The sequence below is a fragment of the Emydura macquarii genome, unplaced genomic scaffold (assembly GCF_026122565.2).
Source record: "Emydura macquarii macquarii isolate MOO-44397 ecotype Brisbane River unplaced genomic scaffold, CSIRO-AGI_Emac_v2 contig_1483, whole genome shotgun sequence".
Taxonomy (NCBI): domain Eukaryota; kingdom Metazoa; phylum Chordata; order Testudines; family Chelidae; genus Emydura; species Emydura macquarii.
This window is the reverse complement of record NW_027131620.1, coordinates 17,259,574-17,275,903: the sequence shown is the minus strand read 5'-3', so window position 1 is coordinate 17,275,903 and position 16,330 is coordinate 17,259,574. Positions and strand designations below refer to the sequence as shown.

The 16,330-nt window shown below is 42.0% G+C and overlaps 1 protein-coding gene across 1 annotated transcript in view; it reads left to right on the top strand.

Annotated features, from left to right (window-relative positions):
* Positions 1–532: 532 nt before the first annotated feature.
* Positions 533–16,330, top strand: part of RIMS4 (regulating synaptic membrane exocytosis 4) — a 70,375-nt gene continuing 54,577 nt past the window's right edge. The window contains exon 1 of the mRNA XM_067554359.1: positions 533–1,146. Coding sequence (XP_067410460.1) covers positions 1,050–1,146 — 97 coding nt within the window. The 5' untranslated portion in view covers positions 533–1,049. The remainder of the gene's footprint in view (positions 1,147–16,330) is intronic.

Sequence of the window (16,330 nt, the reverse complement as noted above, 5' to 3'; positions counted from 1 at the left end):
GAAGGGGGCTCAGCCCTCCGTTCTCGGCTGAAACCAGAGCGAGCTCCCGCTGCCGCTCCGCTGCACTGCACGGGGGAGCAGCTCCCCCTCGGCTGGTCCCCACCTTCGTGTCCAGTGGCTTTAGCTACGGGTTACGCTCCCCAGCCCCTAATGCTGGGCTTTGAGGGACCCCAGCCCCCTGCGCGTCTTGCTCCAAAGCAGCCTGTGCAAGGCAGGGCTGCGGGCCCCCGGCCCAGCGCGGAGCAAGGACTGGCTTTGCCCAGCCGCTCAGCCTGGCAGGACGCAGTGGAAGGAGCCGGGCGCGGCCCAGGTGAGCGCTCCGAGGAGAGGAGAAGGCAGGCGGGCGGGGAGGAGCCGGGCGCGGGGGGCGCAGACTCGGGTGCCAACCTAGCGCCTGGCGGAGCTCGGCCCCCTTCGCGCAGGCAGCTCCCCCTCCGCCGGCTGTGATTGGAGCCGCTGCCTTCCCAGGATGACTTCATGGCAGCCCCCGCCCCGCTCCGCTGAGTGAGTGAGTGACTGACGGGCGGGCTGGGGAGCCGGGAGCAGCCGCGGCGAGCGCAGCCCGCCAGCCAGGGCACACAGCCGCGCCCGCTGGGGAAGCGGGAGCCGCGCCTCGGGAGCGACAGGAGGGCGGCGAGCAGAAGCCGAGCAGCCGCCGCCGGTGTCTCCTTCCAGCCTGTCGGCATCCGCCCCAGAGACAGCCACCGCCACCGCCTCGGCGGGCTAGGAGCTGCCCGCGTCCCGTTCGCTGCCCGCCTCGCGCCCCAGGGGCAGGTGCCTGCCTGCCCACCGCCCGTGCCCGGAGCAGCGAGCAACGCCCTCAGCCCCGCTCCCCACCTCAGCCCCCGGGGTGTCCAGCAGCCTCCCGCGGGCGGGGCTGAGCCCCGCCGCCGCCGTCGTCGTCGTCGTCCCCGTCTCGCCTCCTCGAGGCCCCCGCAGCAGCCAAGACGCCGCGGGCCGTGCTCCGAGTGAAGAATGGCGCGTCGAAGCTGGCCAAGCCGCAGGCGGCGGCCGAGGCCCCCGGCAGCGCCCCCGGCCCCGGGCTCTTCATGGAGCGCTCGCAGAGCCGCCTCAGCCTGTCCGCCTCTTTCGAGGCCCTGGCTATCTACTTCCCCTGCATGAACAGCTTCGACGAGGAGGACACGGGTAAGGAGGGAGTCGGTGGGGCAGGGGGAGAGGAGGACGCCAGGCGGGAGGAGCCCGGAGCGCTGGAGGGGTGTTAGTAGGGCGGTTGAGGAGGGTGCCCATGGGGAGAGCCTGGCCCTGGTGGGGGGACGATGCCTGGGGAGAGACTTACGGGAGATTGTGCCTGGGGCAGAGCAGGGAGCTGAGGGGCTGTGAATGGGAGCGGGCTGGGTGGGGGGTTAGGGAATGAATTAATGGGGGAGGGCGCGATAGACCTGACATAAATAGGTGGTAGGCAGCTTCGAGGACATGGGGGGAGAGGGAGAGAGTGAATGAGGTTTCTAGCATGTTGCATCGTGTGTGTGTGTGTGTGTGTGTGTGTGTGTGTGAGAGAGAGAGCCAGAGAGAGGAAGTGAGTGGGGTTTCTAGCATGTTGCATGGCGTGTGTGTGTGTGTGTGTATATATAATATAGATAGATATAGATAGAAGATAGCTATAAATGTCTCTCACCAACCCTTGAGTTATGCTGTGACGCCAATGAGCAGTGAGTGCAGGTGGTGACTGACTGTACTGGGCATGGGGGTGGAAGGGCTAGAAGATTTGGGGGACATGGCTGTTTTTTTGCAGGAGAATGTGGGATTTTGATGTGTTAGCTCTAGCCCTGCCTGGCTCAGCTGGGGTTTGAGGTGTGACAGACACTCATCTGCTGATTGATTTCTCTAAACCATCTGCCAATGGCTACCCAGCGCCCCAGCACATTTTGTGTATATAGTGAGACATGGGGTTAAGATCCTGGTTTACGGTGATGGGATTAAAAAGAGAGATTTTTGCATAAAACATTGCACTCACTCTTTTCTGGTTTACATTTAACTCAGTGTCTTTACAAATGAACGGCACAAGTCTTAATCCTTCTCTTATGCTTAACTGCCTTCCAGAGAGGATGGTGGATAACAATACTTTAAACAGAAAAGACATCTTCTTCTGTACATTCTGTCCAAGCTGAAAGTGCTTTTCAATGTGAACAACGCACTCTTAAAATTAAATACACTGAACTGGTACATTTAAACATTCCTTTTAGAATTGATGCAGTGATTTATCCAGATTTGCAAAGATAGTCCCTGCCCTGGCCCATAGTGTAAACCAGACAACACAGAATGTTTCTGGAGAAAGGGTTACTAAAAGGGAGACACATGAAGGTGAGAGAAATTCAAGAGGTAGGATTGAACAAGAGGAGAGAGTCTTTGAGAGCGTTCCAGGCTATAGGGGGCAGCATGATAGACAGCACAAAAGCTGAGTGGGAAAAGGATGTATTAAAATGAGATTATGTATAAGGAGTAGGGTATAAACAAGCTCTTCATTCCCATCAATTGATTATGAAAATGTGTAATGATTTGTACTGGACACACCAGGTCAGTTGCTAGTAATATATTTTAATCCTTTTTTTGTGTAACAAATGTGGAGATTGTTACTTAAGAGGCACATGGGTATTTTAATACCTACCATCTTGGCTGCATCTTTCAAATACCTGTCTTGTAAATTCATCCCAAGATGTGCAGCTCCCTGCAAGAATAGATGGGTACATATGCAAGTTAGATGTCAAACATATAAAATGATCGCTTTTAGAGGAATCAAAGTAAAAAATAAATAAGTAAAAATCAGAAGTGATTAACTTCTGACTGTCAGTATGTAGAGGACCAGAAGGAGGTTTTAGCATCCTCCAATTGAAGATATTTTAGTATGTTTAAAATCCTGCATAGAAGAGGAAGAAGTGTGAGATCTCAGCAAATGATTTATTTGCTCTTCATAGTCAATTTGAGTGTGACAGCTGGAGGACCATACAAGCCAATAACAGGAGCTTTGAGAAGTCTGCAGTATTGCTTCAGAAATTATTTCTAGCGAGACACTTTGGAGCCCAAGAACCTGACAGATGGACTTGAACAGTATTTCCTTACTGAAGGGCTGACCCTGTTGGGTCTGAGAAGACTGACACTTTAAGTGAATGCTTCTTCCTATTCCAGCATCTAAAGAAATATAGTTGTAGTCAGAATTTTATTTACTTAATCTCATTCCTGAACAATCACTCATGAATGTTAATATTCCAGCCTATAAAAAGATACAAAGATTTCCCTATGAATTCATGAAATCTTCAGTTAGAGCCTCATCCTTCAAACGCTTATCACAGGAGCACTTATTAATGGAACTACTCAGAACTACTCTTAGTGGAACTCCTCAGGGTAGGTAGGATGCATTACATGTGGCAATAAGTATGTGCAATATTGGTCCCTTACTTTGGAATATGAATCTGTATTTATATTTTTATGAACACTGCAGCTATATCTACTGGTGGTTTCCGAAAGAAAAAATGTGACACTTTGGATTTTTGCAATCTTTCACAAAAATACAAATAAGTATAAATAATAATTTTTGTAGGACAATACCTATTTTGTGGAAAATAGAGAAATCATAAATCACATTGTGACAAACATGAGACTAACATTTAGATTTAAGCAAGCTTCAGAAATTCACAAGATACTGACTGAATCTGATTACATTATGAATTCTAATTTTAAAAAAAGAAAAAAGGAAATCCGACACACAGCACAGGGTAGTGGATACTGCATTTGGCAAAATATCACCTGTAGAAGATGGCAGTGGAACAGAAAAGAGTGACCCCAGGATATGAAGAACGGAGGAACGCTGTCAGAGCAAACAATCCAGTTTTGAGAAGTGTATCGTTCATTTTGTCTGGAGATGAGAATCTTGCTATGCTAGAAGGGAATCTACTTAATGAGGAAGAAGAGAAATTAATAAATGGCAAAGTTTAAAGGAAATTTGATATGCTGTATTGTGAAAGGAAGAAGGCCCTTGACCCCAAATCACCATCAAGTTTTCTGACTTGAGTCAGATTGGGAAGGAAATTTTCTAGAGCTGGCATAGCCTTTAGCAGAGAATGAAGTGGAAATATAAACGGCATTACTGGATCAAGGTTAAAACTTCCTAAGGCACCTGCATTTCTAGCCTCAACTGATTGGATAAAGTTAAAATTGGCCTAGAAAAGGGGCCTGATTTTGAACTTGGTAGATGGTAATCTTTTAAAATGCTTTTAATTGGAGAAGATCTCCCCTCCTGGACTTGGGCCTCATTTTTCTTCACTGTCCATGGTCTTGGCATCAGCTTAATTGCTTTCACATGTCTTGTGTCTGCCAATATGCCAATCACATGTAGGCTGCACGACTCTGATGTTTCAAAGCCTCCACTGACTTCTCAGTGGTGAAATGGATACAGAAAGAGCCTCAGTCCATAGTCTATGCAAGGGCAAAGTGGTAGGTCCACAAGATGTAGATAGACATGCAGAACTTCTAATAAGGAAACTGATCTCTCAACTGAACCATCCCTGAACAGGGGTATTGACTGACCTGCAAATATGCCCTGCTGCATGTAGGATCTCTTACAGGTTTCACAGGTCTGAAACGGTGGGGGAAGGAAGCGGTGCTGAAATTTTCATTACTAAATGGTATCAGTAGCTGGATAAAGTAACAGGATCTGCTCACCATTAAGATACAGCAGTGCTGTAACATGGATAAATTAGTGTCTACAGTAAATAGCATAAGAACTATGGGTTACCAAGTCTGTTTAACTTAATGAATGTAATTTTCTTGTGCTTTCAGTTGGCCAAGGCAAGTAGTCCTCATTCAGTCAAAATTTCCATCCACATCAGTGGAGGCAAGAACTTCAAAACAGGGCTCTTTATTATTGATGGACCTATATCATTATTATAATTTGTAGAAGTGTCTGTCTTAGCTCTGATCATTGTATAATTATAGAGCCATAGACCAAAAAGAGCTAAATAGAAGAAATAATAGTGAAACTTGAATTTTTCACATTTTGTACCTGCTTGGATGCCTTTTGAAGCTAGTGGAGTTCACTGTGGTAACAGCAGTCTAAGATGCACACATAAAGTAACTTGCAGGATCGGGGCCTCCGTTTGCATGCTCCTTTACCTTGACTGCAAACACAATCAGGGTCACAGCACAAGCAAATTAAGTGCATAAGCATGGGTGCATTTTTATATGCTCATCGTTTTGAAAACTTGAGCCTTAATCTAGTGCATACTTTTATTAATATCAAGATACAAATCTTACTTGTACTAAAACATGACTAATTTTTTTCCTGGGATTGGCTGAAATCAAACATTATGTATCTTTATATCCATGTTGCAATCTGTTTGCAAGAGCCTTGCTTGCCAAATAGTGAACTAAAGCAAATGAACATGAGTTAAAAATAAAACTTGCTGATGGTGGAATAAAATACTCAAATTAGCTGTGACCAAGAGACAAAATGGTTGCCACTGTCAAAATGTCAAACTGTTTTCCAAAACGTTAAGTCCTGTCCACATAGATGCCAGCAAAGAAAGCAGTAGAGTTATCCATTTCTTGAGACACTCAGGTCCAAGCAAATACTGTGCTGCCATTTGTACACCCTGTCAAGGAGTGACTGCTATTATTCTATTATCAGCATGCGCTTGAAGAGAAGCTAAATGAAAATGTTAATTGAATGGATCTGTGAAACCAGAATTAAGACATGTTGGACTGGAGTAATGTAATTGCTGGGGGCTTGTGGAGAAATTTGTAACATCTTTTGTCTGGGTTGGATCAGCTGATTTTTCTCTGTATTGTTAAACATTAAAATGTGTAAAATTATGAAATAAAAAGAAACTTTGTGTGTTCCAAATTCTCACTGATATTTTCAATTGCAGTACTGTGTTGCAGTTGAGCACACTTTTATAGAGAATGCTAATTAAGTTTGTTAATGTGAATTCCATAATGTAAAGTTCATTTTTGAGTTCATATGGGCTGTTTTTGGCTTCTCTTAGATTGCCTTGGAAAGTTTTGGAGAACCCCATAAACTGCTTCTTATAGTGTAATTGGTCAATGCTCTATTATACAGGTACCCTGTGTTTACGGTAATAGTATGTAGGAGGTAGTGAGAACATCTGTGAGCTGTGTGACTAAATGGTAATTTTAAAATCTCAAATGTTTTCAGTGACATGCAAAGCCAGTTCTTAACTATGGGCTCAGTCATGCCTATGAGGCATTGGCCTGCACTGGGGATAATCCAGAGGTGCACTGACCCAGAAGATGCACCAGGAGGAATTCCTCCTGCAGCTCTCCAATGTGCACAGACTTGCCTGCAGCATACTCCCCTTTATAGGCCTAGCCAGCTCTGGATGAAAGTTTTAGATTGAAACCCTTTTCATCAAAAAATGCAGATTCAGAATTTTGTGTTGATTTTGCCAAATTATTTTTGTCTGTTTTAGAAAAAAAATTCTGAAAAATCTAAACATTTCATTTCATTTCAATTCTGAAAAATCTAAACATTTCATTTTTTCAGTTTGAAATGACTGTTTTGAAGTTTCCTTTAATTTTATTTTTAAACATTTCGATAATGTTTAAAAATACCCAAAATCTAAAAATAACATTTCATGTGACCCAAAACCATTTTTCCTTCAATTTTTCCATTTGCCAAAAATTTCAAATTTTTTTGAGTTTTTTGTCTGACCCAAAGCAATTTCTTTTCAACTTTTCAAAAGTGCCAACAACCCCCAAAAAATCTATATTTGAGGATACTAGAGAATCCTCAATGCTCCAACTGTTTTGCCAATTTTTTTTGAGCTTCTACAATGTTGAAAATCTCATTTAGAATTCCTTTATAGCAGCCTAGCTATGTTAGTGTCCATCTGTACCTATTACACACTATGTAGATGTTTGAAAAGTACTAATAAACTTTAAAGAGACCTGTACAGAAGATGAAGAATACTGAATAAACACAATCTTTTGAACTGCCAAGCATGGGGGAAGAAAAACCCTTCTCTCCATGATGTGTCTTTATGGATCGTTTTGCTGTCAATTTACTCTAAATAGATCCTGTTCCTGAAAACTTTTCTAACTAAGAGCAACTGTTTCCGTGTCACTTCTAATTCATGTAAAATTAATTCTAATGCAATGTTTAATTCTAAAGCACAGTTCTCTCAGCTAAAAAATCCTTTACTCTGTCAGGTTTCTACATGAGGACGAGTTTTGAAATGCTGTAACTACTTTACTTCAACATCTCCACTTGACAGAATGTATGTATTTGCTTTGTGTAGAGAAGAATTAGATTTAATTGGGCCAGTTGTTTTGAGGAATAATTTAGTTGTACAATTATTTTTTGAAGTTATGAATTATGCTGCCTATATTTTTGAGGGCAATGGGCTAGATTAGAAGTGTGCGCATTTTAATTTAGAAAACTTTTTGTACATTTCTAACACATGTCAGACTGTAATCTGACTAGGCATATGACGGATTTACACAGGGCTGTGATTACTGCTAGCTTGTCTTCCACAGACATCTGTCTTGCAGCAGCATACAGAGCACTTTAAAGCACCAATTCCACATTTAAATAGGAATGTCTTCTCCTCAGAACTATTTATATAGCTTCTGATTTTTGGATTTATTCAATAAACATTAATAAAACACCCCTAATATAAAAAACCCCAAGAGATATTTATCCAATAAACGCTGGCAAAACACCAAAAATTGTTACTTGTATCTAAGGGCTTGTCTACGCAGAGCAGTCCTGCGGACTACCAGAGTGTGATTTCTAAAGCATACTAATGTGTTACTCGTTGATTGGTCCATGTAATATTTATAACATACATTACTCATTACAGTATGTGCAAAGACAGAGCCTTGCAACCCCCAATTTTTGGACATCTACGTAAAACTCAAATAGCTAAAAATATTCTCTGAAAAATAGAAACCCTAACTATTTAGCAGACTTTGAATGTACAGCTACCAAAGTGATATTCATTCAAGGTTCTGTTTTGCCTTCTGAATGAATGAGTGAAATCTAAAGTGTATAATCTATGAACAGATATCAGGATCATATAGTGTGCACAAATTAGGCACACAGCTGCACACACATTTTGACAATATATCTGGCACAATAATTGGGCAGCACATTTTATTTATTTGGATTTGTAAAATGATAAAAAGGCACCCATATAAAGACTCTGGGAGTCCTGTTATTGCTTACCACACATACAAATAATACAAAACTCTGTAGCCCCACCCTCAAACAAAATCCAGCCACAATGAAATCAGTCAAATCACAATAGCAGCCAATTCCCCATTTTGTCTGAGCCCCATTACCCTGTTATGCCATCTTCCCCAAACACTGAAAGAACTCAGCTGGCTTTGCAGAATGCCAGTTGCCTGTAAAATGCTCTGAGTGATCAGCGCCTTAAAGATTATAGTAGGTTGAGAAAGATTTCAAATTTTTTTCCCCCTGTAATTGAAAATATTTTATGACCTACAGAAATGCATGTTCATATCTATGTTGCCTTAATAAAATATGGAGAAATACTACTTGAAACACAAAAGCTAGTGCTGCCTTTAACTGTGGTGTAGTGCAGAGACGGTGTAGAGTCAAACTGGAAGGACATGTCAAACATGGTTCCACAGATGTCTGTCTAGGGTCTGGCACTATTAAATATTTTCATTAATGAGTTGGATGATGAAGTAAATAGTACGCTTTTAAAAATTTGCAGATGACACCAAACTGGATGGGCTTGTAAGCACTGTCGAGGGCAGGATTAGCATTTAAAATGACATTGATAAATTACAGAATTAGTCTGAAATCAACAAGATGGAATTCAATAAAGACAAGTGCAAAGCACCTCACTTAGGAAGGAAAAATCATATGGACAAATACAAAATGGGGAAGAACTGGGTAGGCAGCAATACTGCAGAAAAGGGTTCTGGGGATTATAATGGATCACGTTAAAAATGGGTCATCAATGTGATGCTGTTGTGAAAAAGGCAAATGTTCTGGGATGCATTAACAGGAGTGCCATATATGAGAAATGGGAGATAATGGTTTTGCTCTGCTCAGCACTGGTGAGGCCTCACCTGGAGTACTGTGTCCAGTTTTGGACAGCACACTTTAAGAAAGATGTGGATAAACTGGAAAGAATCTAAAAAGCAACAAAAATCAAAATATTTAGAAAACATGACCTATGAGGAAAAGTTTAAAAAATTGGCATGTTTAGTCTAGAGTAGAGAAGAGAAGGCTGAGGGGAGATATAACAGTTTTCAAATATGTAAAAGGTTGTTATAAAGAAGACAGTGATCAGTTATCCTTCCATGTCGATGAGGGTAGCACATGTAGCAATGGTGTAGTTTGCAGCAAGGGAGATTTAGGCTTCATATTAGAAGTTTGTTCCTAAATCTAAGGATAGTTAAGCACAGGAACAGATTACCCAGGGAGATTAAAAGTTCCCAATGAAGGGAATTCAACAAAGAGCAGGTTAGACAAAGCCTGTCAGGGATGGTCTAGATATACTTAATCCTGTCTCGGAGCAGGAGACTGGACTTAGTGACCTCTCAAGGGCCCTTCCAGCCCTACGTTCCTATGATTCTATAAACATATACAATAGAAAATGTTTTCTAAGGTGCCTTGTGATCAGGCCTTATGAATTCTGCTTTGCTTCATGGAATGTCTCAGCAGCCAAAGGAAGAGAATTCTGCAGCAGGAACATTGCACACCAGCAGCACCCACAGCTTTTAACTGCAGAATCCTTGAAAACCTCCTACGCTCTATGGACCTGAACTAAAACTGCATTTGGTGTGGCAAGAACAGAAGTGTATGGAGAAAGCAGTATTAGGATGGATGCTTCCCAAAGAACCTGCCAAAAGGGTGCTTGCTTCTGTGCTTCTCAATCAGCTTAGTCATTTTACGGCCTGTGTTATGCACATCAGTTTCATAATGTCATATCTGTAGTTATCATTTCAATAGACTGGTTAGACCTTGTCACTGTGCTTGCCACACTAGTGTTAAAACACACTTCATCATAACTGAATCCATGTACAGCTCCTGGACCAGTGTGGGCATAGATTTTCTTTCTTCCAACAATTGTTGCGCCCATTGCAGAGTTCAGTGGTGGTGAAGGGCAAAGCCTTTTATAGGTCAGCCAGGGCCAAAGTAAATCCATTTAAACGTAGGTTGTGAATATATTGTAACTTCTGTAGCTGCCCTATGGACACAACACATGTTAACTGTGTTGCGTCCTAAGTATCTACCAGGATTAAGACCATTTTCTACCATGGTTCTATGTACTTAGGGAAGAAGAAACCATGCTATATCAGCTGATCCCAGTCTGTTTCACCAACATAGTTAAGCATGGCTACTTTTTGTGGTCCAGGCAGGCACTAGTAGCATATGTGGTGATTTGCATATAGATAACTGAGTTATGACGTTTAGACACATCATGTGATGCCATCCCAGGGAACAAAGGAAGGGCGCTGTAGGATTGTATGTTCAGAAACACTCAACATTAGCCTAACTGTTCCCATTGAAGTCAGTGGCCCCATAAAAGTCCATGGTAAACCGTCCATTGACTTCATCGATGGCAGAATTATGCTGAGATTGAGCATTTCACAGAACCCTGAACCCTTTGTGGAGAGGAGACTGTAGAAGGTTCCATTGCTGGCTGGGTGTGCCCCCTGATGGCTGATTGTGGAATAGCAGCCATTTTTGTCACCTCATCCGCAGTTACTAGGCCATTCTGTGTTCGGTTCCTTCTTGAGATTCAGCCCTCTGGTGAGCCTCACCCCTTCTGGGGTAACCAAAAATTTCAGATGAAACACTAAGTTTTAGTGATCATGCAGCAAGCCTTCAGCAATAGTCTTTTTCCCCTTTACTCCTGAGGCTTAGATCACCCCTCTTGCGAAGGGATTGTAGAAGAACGCAGACTCACCCTTCTCTGGGTTCCAGTCCAGGAGCCTTTTGATGAGCACTAGGGTCCATTTCTCATGTTCCAACTTCTGATTCCCTGGGCTGCTTCCTCCCTTTGTCTGTTGGCAGGAGTCTGTCAGACAGGCACTGTTCTGCAGTCCTCTCTCCCTGGAATTTTGCCTCTCCGTGCAGCTTTTCCCAGTCTGTTGCTGAGGAGCTTTTCCCACTCTGTTGTCAGAGCAGCTAGTCTCCCTGAGAGCTGCCTGGAACCCCTTCACCCCTGCTATTGCTGCCCTCTCCCTTCGAGGTCAGTCCCAAGGTATACATTCCCTTCTGCAGCTCTCCACTCTGTTCTCCCCTTTTGGTCTTGCAGTCCTTCCTTTATAGGAACCACCCAGTCTGTTTGTCCCCTGCAGGGTCTAATCCTTTATTAGCTCTCTCCACTTCAGGTGCCACAGAATGGGTTTATTGGCTTTCAGGTTCCCTATCAACCCTTTATTTGCCAGTGTGGGCATATGCTCCATCACGGTCCCTCTATTCAGGGTTCCTTCTCTGTGTTGATACGTACAAAGACATCACAGTATTAGGGGAAAGGCATTAAAATCTTGAACCAGTTTTTCACATGGATTCTTTTTTGTGTATTTGTGTTTGGATAGGATTGCTAGGGAAGTAAGACAGGGAGAAAGACTTTTTGCTTTTTATAAGATTATATTTTTGGCTGCTGTGAACAGCTCACTTGCTGCCTAGTAGGATTATTATAGACAAGGTAGAATGGCTCAGCCAATCGCTTATGTCTCTCAGTCATTTGTATGCTACAGTGCCATTGCTTGAAACCCTGTGTTAACTGATGTGAAATACCATAGGGCCCCAGTCTTGCATGTGGTTTGAAGTTGTTGGCGGCTTTGGCTGTGTTTTTATGGCAAGAGAGCGAGTTTGCATTAGCATTCTCTCTGTAAGATCCTAGTGGAGAAAAGGCAAAGATAGTTTTTTACCTCTATGTAGCTAGTTGAGGTCAACTCATATACGCCCTACTTGAGGCTTACCCTGACTTATTACATTGAGGTAAAAACTCTAGAGCACATGGTCTTTACAAAAATTTCACAGTAAGACAGCTAATTCATCCTTTTTGTCAGTGAAGACATAGCCATGTTTTCAGACCATAGGAATTATGCCATGTTTATTTTGAATGTTTTTGGGGAGGAGTGGGAATAGGATTTTCAAAAATGGCTGAGAGTTTGCCATCCAATTCCTGCTGAAAGTCAATGAGAGATGTGCACCTAACTCCCTCAAGCACTTTGGAAAAGATCCCTCCAAACTAGCAAACTCAGAACCCAATTTGAGTGAAAGTGGTTATAAAATGATAGTTTTCATGATTCTCAGGAAAGGAAGGATTAAGAGCTGCCAAATAAGGACATTGGACTTCAAAAAAGCAAACTCGGAGAACTGATAAGTAAGGTCCTATGGGAAGAAAATCTAAGGGATAAAGGAATTGATGAACGCTGGCAGGTTTTCAAGGAGACAGTATTAAAGGCACAACTGTAAACTATCCTGATGCAAAGGAAAGATAGGAAGAGGCCATCATAGTTTCATCAGAAGTTTTTTGATTACCTGAAAATCAAAATGAATCCTGTAGAAAGTGGAAGCATGGACAAATTGCTAAGGAGGAGTACAAAAGAATAACATGATCTTGTAGGGACAAAATTAGAAAGATTAAGGCACAATGAGTTACATGGAGGAAGGGATGTAAAAAAGGCGGTAAGAAGAGGTTCTTTAAATACCTTATGAGCAAGAGAAAGATGTAGGAAAGTGTAGTCCTCCACTTTGCCAGGAAGGAGAACTAATAACTGATGACATCAAGAAGACTGAGGTGTTTAATGCCTGTTTTGCTTTATGCTTCACTAAAAATGTTAATGGTGATCAGATACTCAACACAATTAAATCTTAACAAGGGGGAAGAAATGCAGGTGAGAATAGGGATAGAAGAGATTAAAAATATTTAGATAACTTAGATTTATTCAAGTTGGCAGGGCCTGACAAAATTCACCCTAGGGTATCTTGAGGAACTAGTTGAAGCAGTCTCTGGACTATTAGTTATAATCTTTGAGAATTCATGGAGGATGGCTGAGGTCCCAGAGGACTGGAATAGAGTAAACAATACCCATCTTCAAAAAGGGGGGGAAAGGAGGACCCAGAGAATTATAGACGAGCCAATCTACCTTCAGTACCTGGAAAGATATTGGAACAAATTATTAATCTATTTGTAAGAAACTTGAGATTAATTGGTGTTATAAGGAATAGTCAGCATTGGTTTAGTATGATTTGTTCTCAAGAAATCCATCTAATTTCCTTCTTTGATAGGGTTACAGACCTAGTGGATGGGGGCAAGGAGTAGATATGATATATCTTGATTTTAGTAAGGCTTTTGACACAGTCCCACATGACATTCTCATAAGCAAACTAGGGAAATGCGGTCTAGATTAAATTACTATAAAGAGGGTGCACAACTGTCTGAAAGACCATACACAAAGAGTAGTTATCAATAGTTCTTTGTCAAACTAGGGGGATGTATCTAGCGGAGTTCCACAGTGGTCAGTCCTGGGTTCAGTACTATTCAATATTTTAATTAATGACTTGAATAATGGAGTGGAGAGTATGCTTATAAAATTTGCAGATGACCCCAAGCTGATGAGGGATTGCAAGCACTTTAGATGACAGGACTGGAATTGAAAATGACCTTGACAAATTGGAGAATTGGTGTGAAATCAACAAGATGAAATTCAGTAATGACAACTGCAAAGTACTACATGCAGGAAGGAAAAATCAAATGCACATCTACAAAATGGGGAATAACTGACTCGGTATAGTACTGATGAAAAGGATCTGGGGGTGATAGTGGTTCACAAATTGTATGAATCAACAACATGTTGCTGTTGCAACAGAGTCTAATATCATTCTGTGTTGTGTTAACAGGAGTGTTGTATGTAAGACACAGGAGATAATTGACCCACGCTACTCAGCACTGGTAAGGCCTCAGTTGGAGTACTGTGCATTTTCTGGGCATCACACTTTAGGAAGGATGTGGACAAATTGGAGAGAGTCAGAGCAACAAAAATGATAGAAGGTTTATAAAATTTGATGTATGAGGAAAGGTTAAAAAAATTGGGCATATTTAAAATGTCTTCAGAAAAGAAGACTGAGCAGGGACCTGATATGTCTTTAATTATATCAAGGGCTGTTATAAAGAGAGTGGTGATCAATTGTTCTCCATCTCTGCTGAAGATTGGACAAGTAGTAATGGGCTTAATCTGCAGCAAGGTAGATAAAAATTTGTTCTCAATATCTAACCTAACTATAAAGGGTAGTTGACTTCTGGAATAGGGTTTTCAAGAGTTGTGGAATCCCCATCATTGGAGGTTTTTAAGAACATGGGACAGACACCTGTGAGGGATGGTTTAGGTTTTGGTCCTCACTCAGCCCGGGTAGTTGGACTAGATGAATTCTCGAGATCCTTTCCATTTCTGTGATTCTGCTATCCTTTAGCCCTTTCTCAAGTGAAGAATCTTATTGAAGCCAATGGGACTATTCATTTGGAGTAGCAAGTTTTGACTTGGACACAATAATTCAAATACATTGATGAAGTGTGTTTCAAATGTTGTTCTGGAAACCAGGAAAAATAATGCGGAAAGTAGATAAACAATTCGGTGTTCAGTCTGGCAGGTAATGAATCGATCATTGTGAGATTTATGGGACTGTTTCTGTTAAAAAGCTTCCTCGTGCACTTTAGAACAGATTGCTGCCCGATTGGTCAAATTCCAACATCCAGACAGTTTGAATAGGCTGTCAGCTGCAGTAATAACTGTGGTGAACTCTAACAGCCACTTTATGTGAGCTCTGCAGATTGCCTCATAGTTGCTGCTTGTAATAAAACAGACAGTGTCAAAATGCTACACAGTATGAGGACATTTCCATGGCAACGGTAAAAATCCCATGGTACCTGTTCTTATGCTGTGATATCAGCACAAGCTATACTTTCTTCTCCCATGTGGGGCCTTAAACATTGCATGGTAATCCTATGGTATTTTTTTAGTGAGGGCATATTGATGATTGCTATGGGACTGAGTTCAAAAAAGAAGCCTCCTCTGGATTTACAAGTGATTTTACTAAGGAAGGCATTCCTGTTATATATACAGTGATTATCACGTTTTATTAAGAACAGCTGTTCTTTCTCTTTTATCCTGTACTTTTAAAATGACCCTTGGTCTGTGGTCAGGCCACTAGGTAAAATATCTGCTGTGTACCTGGGAGCCTTGGCCATTTGGAGCCCTATCTCACAATTATTTGATGTGCAGCTCCAAGATCGCTCAGTTTATGGAAACATTCAAGCCATGTTTCAGATCGAATCCTTTTAGTCCTGAGGATTCTTTGTAGAGGGTTAGCTGCTGATTTCCATATGCTGCCTTGTAGGGGTCTGATCTCTAATGCTATTACTATGTGAGATCTGTCAGCTGTATCTGACACTGTTGATTATCAGGCTTTCTTTTTTGGACAGGAGCCTGAGGTCTTTGGGTAGAATTTTGCACACGGCTCTCCCGGTTTCATTCATTTCTTAATCAGTGTTTTATCTTGACTATAAATAATTCAATCCAGTTGCTACTTTTGCATACAACAAAGTCCCTCCAGGACTCTCTGGATCCTCCTCTGTAGTTATGTATTTCCTTCAGGTCTTATTTTCCATTATTACAGTCCCAGGCCTTTTTCCATTATGCAGAAGATACACATTTATTGTGTTTTTACTACTGACTGTTGGAAGACAGTTCTCTGTATTGCTGATTATACTGGTAAGCTACAATCCTGGCACACAGTCGCTTGTTAAGTGTATAGCACAGATAAGCATGATGTTCCTTGGGTGGGCCCTTTTGTTACAATCTACAGCCTTTCACACAATGACACCTGTCACTTCATTTTGGACTCCTGATACCATGATGACTGGCACTCGAAGCGTAATAGGTAGATCTCATCTCAAAGGAGTGGACTGTGTGTGCCTCATATGGGCAGGAATAAAAAAAGGGATAGTTTTCTCAAACCCGTGCATGCACAAATGTGCACCTAATTTGCATGTGCAATTATTATAGTTGCATGTACAAATAGTCAGTTATTCATCTAACTGGCCATACATATTTGCATACAGAATTACCCAATCTGCATGAGCTGTGGTAAGTGGACATGCAATTGCAAATACAGGGTCTGATTCTCATTTACACTATTACACAGTTATGGCCTTATGTGGTAGGAATCATGCTCACAGCTTTAACATCTGGTTTCAAGCATTTTACTTGGAAAAGGGAATGATGCAAAGAATAGAAGGTTTAAGGAAGCACAGCTTGAAAAAGAAAGAAAGCAGTTCAGTTGCGCTTCTGATCAGACCTGTTC